The sequence below is a fragment of the Lytechinus variegatus genome, chromosome 2 (genome assembly GCF_018143015.1).
Source record: "Lytechinus variegatus isolate NC3 chromosome 2, Lvar_3.0, whole genome shotgun sequence".
Taxonomy (NCBI): Eukaryota; Metazoa; Echinodermata; class Echinoidea; order Temnopleuroida; family Toxopneustidae; genus Lytechinus; species Lytechinus variegatus.
In genome coordinates, this window is record NC_054741.1 from 15,964,431 (window position 1) to 15,983,523 (window position 19,093).

The 19,093-nt window shown below is 35.6% G+C and overlaps 1 protein-coding gene and 1 long non-coding RNA gene across 3 annotated transcripts; one reads left to right on the forward strand and one right to left on the reverse strand.

Annotated features, from left to right (window-relative positions):
* Positions 1 to 24: 24 nt before the first annotated feature.
* On the reverse strand, positions 25 to 9,179 carry LOC121407429 (EKC/KEOPS complex subunit Tp53rk-like). 2 transcript variants are annotated; one of them, XM_041598497.1, is made up of 4 exons: positions 9,014 to 9,179; positions 7,734 to 7,736; positions 4,514 to 4,801; positions 25 to 1,048 (listed from the first exon to the last, which is right to left on the reverse strand). In XM_041598497.1, the coding sequence occupies exons 3-4, from the start codon at positions 4,752 to 4,754 to the stop codon at positions 564 to 566; spliced, it is 726 nt and encodes a 241-aa protein (XP_041454431.1). In that variant the 5' UTR covers positions 4,755 to 4,801; positions 7,734 to 7,736; positions 9,014 to 9,179; the 3' UTR covers positions 25 to 563. The 2 variants fall into 2 exon arrangements, with proteins under 2 accessions (XP_041454431.1, XP_041454432.1); XM_041598498.1 differs by lacking the exon at positions 7,734 to 7,736 and having other exon boundaries at positions 4,514 to 4,798.
* Positions 9,180 to 9,477: 298 nt separating this feature from the next.
* Positions 9,478 to 18,727, forward strand: LOC121407430. Its single transcript, XR_005968917.1, has 3 exons — positions 9,478 to 9,734; positions 16,645 to 16,815; positions 17,518 to 18,727. It is a non-coding gene; the product is annotated as an uncharacterized LOC121407430 (long non-coding RNA).
* Positions 18,728 to 19,093: the final 366 nt, after the last annotated feature.

Below are 19,093 nucleotides of genomic sequence, written 5' to 3' on the forward strand. Positions count from 1 at the left end.
TAATGCACCACTCCCAAATAAGTCGATTGGGAAGGTTATCTGTAAATAGCCAAAATGGTAATTTGTTCTTCAAAAGGTAAAATTTGAAAATAAGCTTATCTGAAGAAATGTGCTTCTTCACTGTCAAAATTGTAAATATAAATAGAAGATGAGGCATACAACAATCTTTGACACAACTTTTTCTCCGGATTGCTCACATGTTTCACAAAGATTGTGCAGTGTGCACATCTCATGTTAGAGTGAGCCGGACCCCAAACTTCAAATCTTGTTTTCTCAATCTTTAAAGTCAGTCAGTGTCATCGAATTTCTTCTACATTCAATAAAGTACTTAAGAGTGATATTGTTGGTCAACTTTGAAAAGTAATATCTATCTCACTTTAAAAAACTTAGGATGTGTTTTTTTTTCTTCAAGTTGAAATAAAAATCTCAAAATTAACTTTGGGCAACTTTTGCTGGTTTGGGTTGTACGAGTCACATTTATGATCCAACGTTCTCGAGACATCTCTTACATTAACAAAATAAAATATATGTACAACATGATAAACTGCAGTTGATTATAGCTGCTAGCCGACCATCACCCTCTTCCTGCCGCGTTGCCTTACTTCCTCCAACTTCTTCATCACATCACCAGACTTCTTGTAGTTCTCTGTATAGACATTAAGAACTCTCTTAAACAGCTCCTCAGTGTTTGGGTGTGAGCTTAGAAAAGCCCTCTCCAACACGTACAGATCCACCCCTTTGTCCTCCCACAGATGTGATATCTGGCTTAGTCCAAAATCGATCATGATCAGATGCGATTCCTCATACGGCTGACGTAGAAGCATATTTGAGGTCGTTAGATCGCCGTGGATGACATCCACACTATGCATAGATGCTAGGGTTGCTCCGATCTTAGACGCAAGTAATACCAGTCTTTCGTCGTCGATAGATGCTCCGGAGCTCTGAATCTGTTGGATGTACTCGCGGACTGTAAGGGAGTCCTCTATGTATTCCATGTGAATAGAATGAGTCTCATTGTCGACAAAGTATACCACAGGTGTAGTAATTCCTGTAAATTTGAAAGAGATATAGGCACGAAACTAGATATCAATGAAAAACACAAGGCTATGTCTGTACTCTATTTTCTATCAATTCCCTGTCATATCTGGGGTGTAATATAATGAGATACAATTCATATTTATGATAGATAACTTTTTATGCAACTTTTTGTACACTTAAAATCATGTTTGACAATATTTAAAGTTGGTTCAAAGATACAATCCCTGGTTTGCCCTGTCTCCAAAAAAAATCTTAAATATGTCTTATTTTCTTATATGTTGCTTCCTGACTAATCTTCCTATATCGATCCCTTAGCCTAAATTACATTTGTGCATGTACAAAAATCATATCATGTGTGCAATTCTTGTTCAAGCTAAATTTTCTTCTCTCCACCTGCAATAAATATTAGGGCAGATCCAACTGCATAATAAAAAGACCAAAGAAAAGACCACACAGCTAGTTGATGGTCATGTACATCATGAAAAATCTTCATTTAGTTAATTAATGTAGAGATTCAAACATTGATGGCTGAAAATGAGAAATTGTGACTGGAAGTTGGATCACAAGATTATGCGGTTTTACATAATCATGCCATTGTTCTAAATCAAACTAGAATTTAATTTGTCATGCGGACGAATTAGGTGGTCTGTCATGATTTGTCATTCAGTGTCGGCTGATGTATGAAATGAATCATTTAGATATCATTGATAATCTTGATCGTAGACATCTTAAGAATAAGTTTTGACCATTGCTAAATGTGATTATTGATGTGGTGATGACAATCGTCAGACATACATCTTCAAACAGATACATACAAGATAGATGATTATACCTCACGGATCAACACGGCAATGCCGGCATGATCCGGGGAGGTCCGGGATAGTTTTGCCCCAGATGACTGTGAACACGGCATCAACACGGCAGCTTCACACGGATCTACATGGATCATGCCGGCAGAGCACGTCGTCAACACGGACCAATACGTCAGCAACACGGACCTACACGTCAGCTACACGGACCAACACATCAGCAACACGGACCTACACGTCAGCAATACGGACGAACACGTCAAATGCGTTATCCATTGAGCTAGCATATTCCCCATAGAGATTACACGTAAGCAAATTTGAGAATTACAATTCCAATTTTGCAAGCGAAATACGGGCATGATCCCGGCATCTGATCAAAAAATGGAGGGCATATTTTCGAAAGCTTAGAATCTCGGCTACAACATACTAAAAATTCAGGGAAAACTGACAAGAAACAATGGAGATATAGCTCACGAAATAGAGGAATGTCGAATCTAGTTTTGAGAAAAGGTCATGTCCCATAGAGATTACACGCAAAATACATGTGATATGAAAAAAGTAATTATAATCTGTTTTATCTTGCTAAATTTAAACTTTTATACCTTTAAATTATCATAAAGGATCATGTAAGAAGCGGCAAAAAGAAAAAAAAAGTGAAAAAAAAAATTCATCTTGTTCACCCCAGGACTCGAACCCGCGCCCTTTAGAAAGCAGTCAAAGCCACGATATTCCCCATAGAGAATACACGTAAGCAATTTTGAGAATTACAAGTCCAATTTTGGAAGCGAAATACAGGCATGATCCTGGCATCTGATCAAAAAATGGTGGGCACATTTGCGAAAGCTTAGAATCTCAGCTACAACATACTAAAAGCTTAAAGAAAACTGACAAGAAAAAATGGAGATATGGCTCACGAAATAGAGGAATGTCGAATCTAGTTTTGAGAAAAGGTCATGTCCCATAGAGATTACACGCAAAATACATGTGATATGAAAAAAAGTAATTATAATATGTTTTATCTTGCTAAATTTTAACTTTTATACCTTTAAATTATCATAAAGGATCATGTAAGAAGTGGCAAAAAGAAAAAAAAATTTAAAAAAAATTCATCTTGTTCACCCCAGGACTCGAACCCGCGCCCTTTAAGAAGCAGTCAAAGCCACGATATTCCCCATAGAGAATACACGTAAGCAATTTTGAGAATTACAAGTCCAATTTTGCAAGTAAAATACGGGCATGATCTCGGCATCTGATCAAAAAATAAAGGGCACACTTGCGAAAGCTTAGAATCTCAGCTACAACATACTAAAAGCTTAAAGAAAACTGACAAGAAAAAATGGAGATATGGCTCACGAAATAGAGGAATGTCGAATCTGGTTTTGAGAAAAAGTCATGTCCCATAGAGATTACACGCAAAATGAGGAAAAATGACATGCCTCTTTTCATCGCTGTTTTACGCAATGATGCGTTTCTCAAAACGAATATTCATGTTTACTAAGGAGAAAGAGTACATTCTAAACTACAACATATCGAAATCTGGGCGAAAAACGATTTATATTCGAGAAGTTACAACCAAATTTGCATAAATTTGATGACGTCATTTTTGAAAAAATGAAATTTTTAGTTTAGGCGCCATTTTGATGACGTCATGATATAATTTAGGGACATTGATGACATGAATTCAAATCTACAACTCATACTCTATCGATATATGAAAAAAAAATTGGGGGTCAATGGACTATTTAAAGAGCTACAGTGAATTTTCAATAGGCATGTTTTTGCCCATATATGGCCTATAGTGAGAGCTCGCGCGCACACGTGCTGCAGACTTTAACGGGTGTTAATTTCGTTATTAATGGTCGTAGAAGGTTGATCAAGGTATCAAATTGTTCAGAATTTTATTATCAATGCAATGATGTAAAAAAAAACGGTGTTTCTGCGTTGCGTATAGGCGTTACGCGCGGAAACGCGCGCGCATATGTGCGCGCGCACAAAATTTTGAAATGCTTAAAATGACCTAAAACGTACTCTCGTTTGGTCAAAAAGTGATTTTGAGCATTTTGAAATTTTGACGCACGCGTACGCGCGCGTCGTGACCTCCAGGTGACCTTTGATGACATGACCTGATGACCCTTGACCTGAAGTTGATATGATGTAAATATTGATAATTTTTGATAGTTGATTATGAAGATATGATTGATAATGTGATTTTACAAAATGGCGCCTAGATGACGTCATCATGACCTGATGACCTTGAAAAGCTTATTTTGACGTGTCCATGACAGATCCTATAAATGACATGAAATTCAATGAAATTGACTGAGTCCATTTTGAGATAACTTGGCGACAAGAAAATCCGTAAAAATAAATAAAGTAATAAAGAAATAAAAAGAAAATTCTGACGAAATTAAGAGGTGATCTGTCAAAGACAGACCACCTAAAGATCCCTCCTGTAATCTAATCTGTTGATGAAGTACAAATATTTCAAATGGATTTAATTTTTTTGTAAACTTGAAATTTGATAAAATCATAAAGATTTATTCAATGAGGTTTGAAAAATAGAAATTGAGAGACTGTAGGTTGGGTGGCACAAAGTTATATTTCACACAATCATGCAATTGTTCCGAATAAGCTAATTGGCCTGATTAGAACATTCTCCCACTCACCAGCCTTCCTGCATTTGACAATAGTCCTGACCTCCTGACCAGTTCGTTTCTGTGATAGCTTAGCATCCAGCTTTGGGTGTCTGTAGGCTTTCTTGAATCTCTGCTTCACAATGGAGCTACGACCCATGAAGGTACTTCTGTAAATCCTAGCTTCCGCTCCCTGCTTCAAGAGATTAAGCTTGGACCTGGCTGGATGGTCTTCTTCCGGAGTTGATTTGCTTGATGTCACAGCCGATTCCATTTTTAAGGAACTACCCCAGTGATACTTTGTAGGGAAATACACACCTTTATGTACGAGATGAATGAAAGAAAGACAAATATCATTCAGCTCTTTTGACTGTGAACAGACACTCGTATTATGGATCATGCTACTTGATTGTCTACTGTAGATAACTAGTAAGGACTAGATATATGGTATACAAATAACAGAGTTGTTGAGCTTGCAGCCAGCCTTGAGCCCCTTATTTTTTTCCAGAACTGTATAAAAACACAAACATTATTTTTAAAAATATATAACGACCTGCATCTGGTACATTAATGTAAACTTATCTTTGAAAAATCGTGAAATCTTAGCTCAAAATCGATAATTCTGATCATCACCAACACAGAAAAGCACATGTGGGACTAGACCAAAGCTTTGGTCTCTGTTATATTGGTTGTTCTGCTGGGGCCCGTTTCTCAACACCTGGACAAGTTAGTCATATCTTTATCCATCAAGTTCCACCAACCATGGAGTTAGCTCCAATCTTACTAAACCCGTTTCACGAAATGCTTCCTAACTAAAATCCCTTGATATCGATACCGTCGGTAGAAAGAGCAGCCTTACAAAAATGTAGTCACAAAATAGCATAATTTTTAAAAAGCAAAAATATGATAAAGCTGCAATTATTATGATGAATATAGAAATACATCTAGTCAAACTAGCCCAGGCAAAATATGTACCATGCATGCCCAAACTATGAAGAATGGAATATTCGATTGCTGAGAAAATGAAATTATGAATAACTCATTTCCAGAGCCGGACCTGCACGCAATGTCTGGAAGTGAAAAATCACATGTGGACTTTGAGATGGGTACCCCCGGGATAGTAATAATGGAAGTAAACCACAATAGTTTCTTTGTAAAATATTGATAATTATATGTTTATTTATGGTTCCAAACATCATCAAAATAAAGTTTAAAATAATTTCTTTAAATCTTTAGATACCAAAACACATGATTTGACAAAATTCTTTGCATAAATTAGGGATAGAATATATCAAAATGTTGATAAGAGAGAACAAATATGAGACTAGTTATGGATGACCTGACGTGGTAGAATCTTTATCGATTTAAAGGGGAATCCAACCCAAATAAAAACTTGTTTTTATAAGGAAAAGAAAAATCAGACAAGTTGATAGCTGAAAGTTTGAACAATATTGGACAAACAACAAGAAAGTTAAGAATTTTTAAAAGTTGTAAATATTGCTAATCACTATACCCATGGAGACTTCAAATTGGCCACATATGGGATGTCATAGTGATGTAAGGCAAGGACTACTCTTCCATGTACTCCAATACATATTATGGCTAAATTGTCATTTTTCCCAAAAGTTTTATTTCAAATTATATTTTTCTTTCATGAGGACATAAACAATATACTATCTGGGTTATAATTAGATTACTGCCCCAGGGGAATGGGTACTTAAAGGAGACAAGTGGAATGCCTCTGGCCGTCTCACCTGCATCATGCGGTTCAATATAGCAGCAGTGCTCACTTTGAATACTACTCTAACTCGCACAAGATGTTCAGTGATACATGGTTACTCTTATTTCCCTTTTTTATGAACTAGACCAATAAACTTACAGAGATATGATGGTTATTCAACAAAAAACCCCAACATGGCCAAAGTTCATTGACCTTACATGACCTTTGACCTTGATCATGTGACCTGAAACTTGAACAGGATGTTCAGTGATACTTGATTACTCTTATGTACAAGTTTCATGAATCAGATCCATAAACTTTCAAAGTTATGATGGTAATTCAACAGATACACCCAATTCGGCCAAAGTTCATTGACCTTTGACCTTGGTCATGTGACCTGAAACGCGCACAGGATGTTCAGTGATACTTGATTACTCTAATGTCCAAGTTTAATGAACTAGACCAATAAACTTTCAAAGTTATGATGGTAATTCAACAGATATCCCCAATTCGGCCAAAGTTCATTGACCCTAAATGACCTTTGACCTTGGTCATGTGACGTGAAACTCATGCAGGATGTTCAGTGATACTTGATTAACCTTATGTCCAAGTTCCATGAACTAGGTCCATATATTTTCTAAGTTATGATGACATTTCAAAAACTTAACCTCAGGTTAAGATTTCGATGTTGATTCCTCCAACATGGTCTAAGTTCATTGACCCTAAATGACCTTTGACCTTGGTCATGTGACATGAAACTCTAATAGGATGTTCAGTAATACTTGATTAACCTTATGGCCAAGTTTTATTAACTAGGTCCATATACTTTCTAAGTTATGACATCATTTCAAAAACTTAACCTCAGGTTAAGATTTGATGTTGACGCCGCCGCCGTCGCCGTCGGAAAAGCGGCGCCTATAGTCTCACTTTGCTTCGCAGGTGAGACAAAAACCACAAATCCCTGATAATAAAGTACATGGCCTATGGGAAAGTTGTCCTTGCCCCTTGTCATAATTTACTTACCCAGTTGCCAATTTGAAATCTACATAGTATTAGTGATCTCAATTTTAAAACAGCAATAACTTTCTTATTGCTTGTCCGATTTCTTTCAAACTTTCACCATTCTGTTTGATTTATTTTTCTCCTTCCCAACACACCATTTTATGGCCAAGGCTGGATTCCCCTTTAATTATTTTACTACTTCAAATGGAAAGGTTTTGTTGCATTTTACAAACAGTTTTTATAGTTCTAGTGCATTACAATTATTATTGAATGATTTATCACACCTGTTTTGCAATGTAATTTCAACTTCTAAAATTGATGACGGAAGATTACAATTTTCAAATTTTGATGCACTTTTGCATGTCATAGTCTACCCACGTGATGCCACTACGTCATTAAGAAAGAAGTTATGACAGGTTCGGAGGTGTCACAAATATTTAGTCAGGTTGTTGTCCCTGATCTTGGCAAAGAGGGCTTCGTGAAACGATTAGCAGACAAGTAGCTCACTATCTCCGATTTAGTCAAGAAGTTAGGCTTATGACGGTGTTGAGAAACGGGCCCCTGAACTCAGTTGGCTCCACTCACTATATACAGAGACCGAAGTCCTAATTCGATCTGTACAGGGCCAGACTCAATGGCCATATGTTTATGTATTAAGTTGGGATAAACCAACGAATGAGAGTTGCACGAAAGCCGAAGAAAGTCAGCTTTTTTTGGTCCTTTTAAGTTTATTTTTCTCCGTTTTGGTGCATTTCAGGCCAAAACAGAATAATAATAATCTTTATTTTGGTCCAGTTCTACATTTGTCTAAATGAGCCCCATCAGGGGGATTTTATTTTGTTAACCCCCTAATGATGGCTGCATATAATCCAAAGGCGGGCAGCTAGATTCGTGCTTAACAGATACCACAACACCTCTAGCGTTACATCTATGCTCGAAGAACTGAAATGGCCCACACTGCAGAAACGAAGGGAGGATTCTAGACTGGTCCTTATGTACAAGCTGCACCACAATCTTGTCAGCTTCCCAGTGGAAGAATACATCACCCCACTCACTGGATCAACAAGAACTCGATCACAGCAACAAGGGAATGGCTACCAGCTACCACACTGCAGGACAGAGCACCATCGTCAATCCTTCTTTCCAAGGACGATCAAGGACAAGGCATGGAATACTCTTCCTCCCAACATAATCAATGCCTCTTCTCCAAAAGCCTTCCGCCTGAGACTGGCGGAAGGCCAGAGCTAAATCTGATGGGACTTTTTACTTGCACCTGTATATATTTTGCACTGCACACCTAAACCGGCCATACACACATGTCAAATAAACCATCTGCAAGAATCTTCAATCCTGAAGGAGGCAGATTTAACCCGAAGAAGAAGAATCGCGAGCTGTCTCTGTGTACAAGGAAAAATTTAAATGTTTCAAAAACTTCCTTGAAACCGACGACTGCCAGCTGTCTAATGTGGGAGTCTGGGACATGAGCTGTATGATAAAATTCTGTGCTTAATTATTTCTCAGCAATTATATTTTCTTCCATAGCTGAGCTATTTGGCACACATTCATTTTTATTCATACATATAAAGTTAAAAGTACGACATACATCAAGCCTGAGTTAGAGGCCTAGATCTAATTAATTAATTTCATTTTTGGATATCAAACTCATTTGACAATTGACAATTCACTACATTGACATTGTTTGTAATTCATTGACTTGAGTCTTGAGATCGTAAAGTTACCACAACAATTGCCCTAATCATGCCCTTTATTCCATCAAAAAAATAAAACTCAAATTCTTGGCTCAAATTTACCCTATATTTCATTGATCTTGATCTTGAAGTTGAATGACAGACATCAGCTTTATTAGTCTCCGTACTACTGTCGGAAGATTGGAGTCTCCAGCCCGCTCTCGACCTCGAGCGGGTTAATGCAGGCAGCGCAGTCACGTCGGAGACCTAGGCCTATCAGTCGAAGATTATAGGCGGGTGAGTACGCTACATATGAGCACACGAGGTCAAATATGACAATAGCAGACGCCATTTATAGGCTCTTTCGATATTATTTTTTAAACACTACTATTGAGTCTAAGATAATTTATAATGAATTTTTTGAAGATTTTAATTTATTGTTAAAAACTAATAATAATATATCTCGACTGTTAATAAATTAAAATAGTCAAAAATAATATTAAAATATTTGTTAATTTAACTATTCCTGACCCTTCCCATCATACAATATTTTGACGCGATCGCGACGACACGTAGGACACTAGCACGCACGAGCATCAATTTTTCTCTGCATAAACCAAAAAAGAATACAAAATGTCTGTAAATCTGTTCACCGTGATAAACAAATTTTATGATGAATACACGACGAGAACGCCACTTAAGTTGAAAATAATTGATGCATACCTGACGTATATTCTGTTGACTGGGGTTGTGCAATTTGTCTACTGTGCACTTGTTGGCACTTTCCCGTTCAACTCTTTCCTCTCGGGATTCATTTCCAGTGTCGGATCCTTCGTGCTCGCCGGTAAGTCCGGGGGAGAACGATGGATGGGGGGGGGGGGGCTGGATGAGGGATCAATGGGGACGGTTAGCGGGGTTGGATGTCCGCCTGTCCAGTTTTAAAAAATGGAAGCATTCTTTTGTATTTGAATTAAAGTTGTGAATTAAACCCAATTTGCCTTAGTTGGCGTCATCAATCATTGCCTGAGCGAGCCGGTGCAGTTGATCAACTGAACACTTTTTATGAATTCATATCAAACACGTTATCATTCTCAAAGACAAAGAATTCACCAAACTTTCATCACAAATACACAATTACCTACAAACAACGTTCTCGCCAGTGTAGAACACACGCGTCGCATGCGACACACGCAAATTCCACAAGCTCCTGGTGCGTCACGCGCGAAAAGTGAGCGACACGGGCAAAAAAAATTATAAAAAGTGAGGGAAAATCATCGAAAATAATTGTTGCATCATTCATCATCAATCCTCAAAAGTATAGAATGTTTCAGAATCATTTCGGCAACAGACAAACTACGATCTTATCACTTGACCGGATAATATCCATGCATAGACACTGGCGCATTTCCACTTCCAGCCGGCTAGCCAGCCACCCAGCCACGCTAGCTTTGCCAGCCCGCTGGCGCGGCTAGCTAGCTGAGCCAGAGCCGGACCTGCACGCAATGTCTGGAAGTGAATTGTCCGCGATGCGACGTAACTTTTCATTTTTACATGATACCGTATTCTGATAACTTTCAAGAAATTTTGATTTTAAAATGAATTGTTCCATATAATTTTCCTGGTAATTACTTGCTAAGTATATTCTTAACGTTCATTCTCAATTTCTGCTGTCATGTAACAACGAAATAATTGTTGAAATTCTTGGATGTATGAACTGTAATAGGCTTGGCCAGCGACGTGCGTATGGCAAGCTATTTTAACATTTTCTGATATCAAAAATTATTAGATTTATTGATATCAAGAATTAATTTCTTGAATTAATTTCTTGATATCAAGAACTCATTTCTTGATATCATAAAACGATTTCTTGATATCAAGAAATTAATTCTTGATACCAAAAAACATTTATTTTTATATCAAGAATTAATTTCTAACTTGATATCAAGAATTCATTACTGATTAATAATCAGAATGATTTTTTTGCAATAAATTGACGATCGAATTCAGAAATGAATTCTTGATATCAAAGATTCATTTCTTGTGATATCAAGAATTCATTTCTTGATATAAAAAAATAATTTCTGGATATCAAGAATTCATTTCTTTAAAAAAATCAGATTGATTTTTTGCAATACATTGACGCTCAAAATCAGAAATGAAAATGAATTCTTGATATCAAGAATTAATTTCTTGATATCAAGAATTGATTCCTGAATGAATATCAGAATGATTTTCTTGATATCAAGAATTCATTTCTGAATAAAAATCAGAATTATTTCTTGCAATATATTGATGCACGAAATCAGAAATGAAAATGAAGACCTTGATATCAAGAATTAATTTCTTAGAAAATGTGAATGAATGTTAAAACGGTTTGCGATATACATGTGGATGATTTTGTGAAAGGAAAAAAGCGAGATCCCGGGAGCGAGATGTTAATGTTATTTGTATGACAGCTAATTGCTGGATTCACCATTTATTTTTCATTCTTTCATGTAAAACAGACTATAATTTATTGTATTGTTTTTCACATGTGTGTACAGTTCTATTGATTGATGTTCTGGGGGGGGGGGGTGGCGTGAGATCGATGTTTAGGTATTTTTAATCGATATGTCATGCCAACTCCCCCGCCCCTAGATCCTGCATCGTACAGATCAGAAATATGCCTAAGACTTTGCAACATCTCTCTAAAGGGAATTTGAATTGCAAAATGATGAAAATGGTCAACACATTTTCGAAGTCTCAACCTGAAAAAAAATAAAGCATGGTAAAAATGAATGATAAGTGATTTTGTATATTTCCAATATTTCCCAACTGAAAATTAACTTACTGAAAACACACGTTCGTGATACGTAGGTGTCATTTTCAAGTGACCAAACATTAAAGCGGGAGTTCACCCTGACAAAAAGTTTATTGTAAACATAGCAGAACTTAAACATAATGATAAGCATTGATGAAAGTTTTACGAAAATCCATCAAAGATTTTAAAAGTTATTAGAATTTGTATAATTTTTTTTTATTTGTATAGTCGCTGATTGAAAAAAAAATCAATGAAATGTCCGTCACCACCCAAAGCAATCGCTCTCATGGCTCATGTTTTAAAATGACCTCAGTGGCTGCCCAAATGATACCCAAGAGAAACGATTTTCATCTCATGTTTACCTGATTTAATGGTTCAGCAAATCTTGGCAGATTATCTAAATTTGTTGTCGAGTGTCCTGATGACAGATCTAGCCCAGCTGCTTCACCCAAGGTATTACGCAATGTACCTTATATGACGAAGGAGGTATCACTTGCTTTGGCTGTAGCTTCATTTTTTTTTATTTCTTAAAGAGTTCATAGCAAAAGCCTAAAGGTATATAAAATATATTTTAACTCGTTAGGACCTCAAATTTTTTTTAAAACATTCCTAATGGATCGTTCATTAATCTGACATTTTTGTGACTTCTATTTCGTTTTATTTTCTTTCCTGCGGTTGTCAGAAAAATGCGTGATTTATATTTATTTTTGGAGAACGGGAGTCCGTACCGAAAGGTATATTAAATATATTTTAATTCATCAACACATCAAAACAATGTTAAAACATGTCCTGATAGATCGTTCATTAATCTAAAATGTTTGTGACTTTTGTTCTTTTATTTTCATTTCCGCTGTTGTCAGAAAATTGCGTGCTTTATATTTCTTCTCGGAGAACGGGAGTCTGTAACGAAAGGTATATCAAATATATTTTAAATCATTAACACCTTAAAACAATGTTAAAACATGTCCTGAGATAGATCGTTCATTAATCTTAGATGTATGTGACTTCTGTTCTTTTATTTTCATTTCCGCTGTTGTCAGAATAAATGTGTGAATTTTATTTCTGAGAGAGTTCAAAGCGAAAGGTATATAAAATATATTTAAACTCGTTAGGACCTCAAAACAATTTTAAAACATACCTAATCGATCGTTGAGATGTTTGTGACTTCTATCTTGTCTTATTTTCTTTCCCGCGGTTGTCAGAAAATTGCGTGTTTTATATTTCTTCTCGGAGAACGGGAGTCCATACCGAAAGGTATATCAGATATATTTTAATTCATCAACACCTTAAAACATGTCCTGAGATAGATCGTTCATTAATCTTAGATGTATGTGACTTCTGTTCTTTTATTTTCATTTCCGCTGTTGTCAGAATAAATGTGTGAATTTTATTTCTGAGAGAGTTCAAAGCGAAAGGTATATAAAATATATTTAAACTCGTTAGGACCTCAAAACAATTTTAAAACATACCTAATCGATCGTTGAGATGTTTGTGACTTCTATCTTGTCTTATTTTCTTTCCCGCGGTTGTCAGATAATTGCGTGTTTTATATTTCTTCTCGGAGAACGGGAGTCCATACCGAAAGGTATATCAGATATATTTTGAATCATTAACACCTTAAAACAATGTTAAAACTTGTCCTGAGATAGATCGTTCAATAATCTTAGATGTTTGTGACTTCTGTTCTTTTGTTTTCATTTCCGCTGTTGTCAGAATAAATGTGTGAATTTATTTCTGAGAGAGTTCAAAGCGAAAGGTATATAAAATATATTTAAACTCGTTAGGACCTCAAAACAATTTTAAAACATACCTAATCGATCGTTGAGATGTTTGTGACTTCTATCTTGTCTTATTTTCTTTCCCGCGGTTGTCAGAAAATTGCGTGTTTTATATTTCTTCTCGGAGAACGGGAGTCCATACCGAAAGGTATATCAGATATATTTTGAATCATTAACACCTTAAAACAATGTTAAAACATGTCCTGAGATAGATCGTTCAATAATCTTAGATGTTTGTGACTTCTGTTCTTTTGTTTTCATTTCCGCTGTTGTCAGAATAAATGTGTGAATTTATTTCTGAGAGAGTTCAAAGCGAAAGGTATATAAAATATATTTAAACTCGTTAGGACCTCAAAACAATTTTAAAACATACCTAATCGATCGTTGAGATGTTTGTGACTTCTATCTTGTCTTATTTTCTTTCCCGCGGTTGTCAGAAAATTGCGTGTTTTATATTTCTTCTCGGAGAACGGGAGTCCATACCGAAAGGTATATCAGATATATTTTAATTCATCAACACCTTAAAACATGTCCTGAGATAGATCGTACATTAATCTTAGATGTTTGTGACTTCTGTTCTTTTTTTTTATTCCGCTGTTGTCATATACATGTGTGATTTTTATTTCTTAGAGAGTTCAAAACGAAAGGTATATAACATATATTTTAACTCGTAAGGACATCAAAACAATTTTAAAACATACCTAATCGATCGTTCATTAATCTGAGATTTTTGTGACTTCTATTTTGTTTTATTTTCTTTCCCGCGGTTGTCAGAAAAATGCGTGATTTATATTTATTTTTGGAAAACGGGAGTACATAACAAAAGGCATATCAAATATATTTTAACTCAAACACCTCAAAACAATGTTAAAACATGTCCTGATAGATGCGTGATTTATATTTCCTTTCGGGGAACGGGAGTCCGTACTGAAAGATATATCAAATATATTTTGATTCATCAACACCTTAAAACAATGTTAAAACATGTCCTGAGATAGATCGTTCAATAATCTTAGATGTTTGTGACTTCTATTCTTTCATTTTCATTTCCGCTGTTGTCAGAATAAATGTGTGAATTTTATTTCTGAGAGTTCAAAACGAAAGGTATATGAAATATATTTTAACTCGTTAGGACCTCAAAACAATTTTACAACATACCTAATCGATCGTTCATTAATCTGAGATGTTTGTGACCTCTAATTTGTCTTATTTTCTTTCCCGCGGTTGTCAGAAAAATGCGTGATTTATATTTATTTTTGGAGAACGGGAGTCCATATATAACGAAAGGCATCTCAAACACCTCAAAACAATGTTAAAACATGTTCTGATAGATGCGTGATTTATATTTCCTCTCGGAGAACGGGAGTCCGTACTGAAAGATATATCAAATATATTTTAATTCATTAACACCTCAAAACAATGTTAAAACATGTCCCGATAGATCGTTCATTAAACTTAGATGTTTGTGACTTCTGTTCTTTTATTTTCATTTCTGCTGTTAACAGAATAAATGTGTAATTTTTATTCTTAGAGAGTTCATAGCGAAAGGTATATAAAATATATTTTAACTCGTTAGGACCTCAAAACAATTTTAAAACATTCCTAATAGATCGTTCATTAATCTGAGATATTTGTGACTTCTATTTTCTTTTATTTTTCTTTCCCGCGGTTGTCAGAAAAATGCGTGATTTATATTTACTCTTGGAGAACGGGAGTCCGTAACGAAAGGCATATCAAATATATTTCAACTCAAGCACCTCAAAACAATGTTAAAACATGTCCTGATAGATGCGTGATTTATATTTCTTCTCGGAGAACGGGAGTCCATAACGAAAGGTATTTCAAATATATTTTAAGTCAATACAGCTCAAAACACTTTAAAACATTTCCAGACAAAAAGACCCATACATTTTTAGATAAACAGCAACTTAACATTTCAACATTTTGCCGATATCAACTCTAAGTTAGGTATTGGTGTGCGCCGCCGATTAGAACAATATTACAGTGAACTTCGCGGATTGGCAATGAAACTTGACTTTACCGGGATCAAATCATCAAAGCGCATGTGAAAATCAAAACATCACGTGTAAAATCGGCCACCACCGAATCGGCGGGTTTGCGACACGCGTAAGAAAAATCCTGGCGAGAACGCTGCCTACAAAATACAAATATGTAATTGTAAAAATTTTTCTTTCTTGGCATCTTGCGAATGCGATATTTAAGCTTACAATCAGAGCGCTCTTCGCATGTGAAATATTTTGATCACTTGGAAAAAAAGTATGGTATATTACCAAACTTGTGATTTCTATGGGAAAAGTTGGGAGAAAAATCGCTAATGAGCTATTTTGACCATGTTTTATGATTTTTTTAATCTAAAAACTTTTGAAAATGTGATTTGACCATTAATTTTTTAGCATCTTTCTAATCAAGTTCCCTTTGGAAGGATGTTGCAAAGTTTTGAGCGTATGAAATTATTTTCTGACGCATACATGTACTATGCCTTTGTAGTATCTTTGACCAAAGCCAAGCCAATACATGTCAGAGTCGATACAGCCACACACCGTCATGACCGTCTTTGAGAACACCCAACATGTACAATTAAATGAGAGGAGTTATTTTTTTGCATAAAAATCTGAATGTTGGAAGTATGCATCCACTTGCATGGATACGTGTGAGACATTCCGGGGGGGGGGGGGACTCAAATTATATTTTGATGGGGATGTGCCTCGTGAAACCCTGAAGTTGGGGTCTTAGGAACTGACTACATGTACATACCGGTTGGTGTGAAAAGTAGGGTCTACTGAACAGGATCACGGTAATATGTAGGACAGGTATGGTGCACTCTAGCGCGGTGCATGGAGCTTCTAGTGGAGGCCTTGTTGTGAAGACTTGTATGCAGCTCTCGCATGCGATGCTCATGCTGGACAACTTTGGCAGGGCTTGGGAACTGGGATGTTTCATAACGGGGGTCATGCAAATGGGGCAGGGTGGCTTCTAAATGGAACTTTTGTCATTCAGAGTATCTAGAGAATTGAAGATTAGGTCTGAAAAATGGGATCATGATCATCAATGCGGCACATCCCCGTACCACCAATTATATGAGCCCCACCCCCGGAGACATTGCTAGGGATTTCAGTCATTAATTTTCCATTCATCCATTTTTTTTTCTGATACAGTATGTCTGAGATTGCAAGTCAACCCAGCAAATAAATCCAGTTTTCAGGGAATTTCAACAGAGCGTGCCTTTGCAGATTTCATCTTTGCCAGTGTAATTCTTCATTTAGTAGTCATGAACTTCATTGGCTAGTGCTTAAGCAGGAAGTTTTGTTTTCACAGATTATTTAGAGGTACATAATTTCTCTTTAAGTTTACAAGTTAAATAATACATTTGTGTTTTGTAGTTGTTGTTCATTTGTACAAAACCCTATTTGTTATTTTTAACTTCAGATATTTTTTCTTATTTTTGTCAATCCGTTCACTTTTTTAAAGGATCATACTCTCAATATTACAAACTACATCTATCTTTTTACCATTACCTATTGTTAATATCCAACCATGCACTCAATTAATTTGATTTCTTGTGTTCCTATGTTTAGTTTTCAAGGAATCTTGTTTGTTTTAAGGGGGGCAGCAATATTTTTCTACCCCTTTCTCCTTCACCTTCACTTTTTTTTCTCTCTGAAGTTTGAAGAAAATTGAACAAGCCCAATAAGAAAGTTATGGCTGATTTGAAAGTGAGATCCCTCAGCCTAATCCCAAGACGATGTAAATATCTAATTGACTACTGGGTACGTATATTACGTGTCAGGGACAACTTCCCATTGAACATACACTTTGTTATCAGAGATTTTTTTTGTTTTCACCCAGGTACCTATTTTCCAGGGGCAGTTAGAGAAATATAACACAGGAAGAACAAACAAAATCATTTTAAAAAATGTGTTTGTACAACAGCAAAAACAAACAATATCATGTTATATCTTTAGTAGTGATACACCATTATTTTATTTATTAATGATAACATTTGTTTTTGTTTTTTTTTTCCTGTGCAGGTAGACTAGTACAGACATCATGGATCCCCTCTCTGGAGTATTTTCATCTCATTTATGGTCTCTTATGATAACATTTCGGCAGTTCGATTAGAATCACATTCCTATCCTAAAGGAGAGAAATGATGTCCAGATTCTAGAATACTATTAGTTCAAAATTGCAAGAACATGTAGGGGCATTATCTATGTTGCACTACAGGTAGCACTTTTTCAATGAAAGGGCAAGACTAATTACTTCATTAAAAGAATAAACAAATTTCTTTCCCGTATTTATGGTCACAATTAAATACACTTTCAAACACCCTAACTGACATCTATTTGTACAGGGCATTTCAATGAAAAAGAAACCCAATTTTTGCAATTGTTTGAGGCAAAATTATCAAATCAGTTGAAAGTTTATATCACTTCCACACTTCCAAAAATGATTTATCGTCATTCCAAAGATACTTGAAAAAGGTTTCTAGGACCATGCATCACTCAATGCCATTGTTCTTAAAAAAAAACAATTGGTTGATTTGCATTGTAAATTGATAGACATATGAAGTGTGCATCATGATAGCACAACATTGCTTAGATAAATAAGCATTTATATTGAAATTTATTAAATGGTAGCAGTTTCTAAAGGGGGGGGGGATAAAAAAAAAAAAAAGATTAGGGGACAGAAAGAAGTAGTCTGATGTTTCTTGATATATCAATTTTCATTGCATCCAATGTGTTGAACTGTTGATCATGCAAGTAAACCAAGCACAATTTTACAAAGTATCTCAACAATGGAAGCATGGTCACAGAAACAATTAAGGTACCATTGGAATGAGAATAAGATGTACACTTTTGAAATTCATGATTTTTAATGTCACTATTATATTTTTCTTTGGAAAATACATGAAAACTAGGTTTCCATTGCATGTATTTGTTCATTTACCTGTGAAGTCTTTAAGTCATATTTCAGCCATCATTGGTATAAAGTGCATAATGTCTTTAAGTATTCTTGCAGAATAACTTCTGGCAATGAATGTGGGTTTTGTTTTTCATGAAGGATATGGCAGTTTAAATCCTTTCATGTCTTTGTAAAAAAAACGACCAAATGCCTCCTGTAGTCTAGTAGTGATGAATTTTTAAAAAGTAATTTGCGTATCATTCTTGGTATAATATAATATCTTGGATTTATAAAATCGTAATTAAAAATAAAAGAACAAAAAAGATATTTGCACATAATGATATTCTTTGGCCTTCTTGGACATCTTTTTTTTGTCAGCTAAGAGTATTTAAAATATCAATGCAATCGGGAGCCCTTAACATTAAAGCTCAGTGATCGATCTTGCATTTATTGGGGCTGATTTCTATAATTGATTTTTACTTTTATTTATAATTGTGTATGCTCAATCGTAAAAGTCAGCCCCAAGATCAGTCGCTAAGCTTTATGTATAAACAGGGCACTGAATTAGTGTTTTGCATGCAAAGGGAAAAGGTGAACCAATATAGTACCAGTATTCGAAAATTAAAGATGACTACAAAGGAGATGGAGGGAAGGAGAGATAAGTGACAGGCAGAGAGAGAGAGAGGGGGAGGTGATTATGGA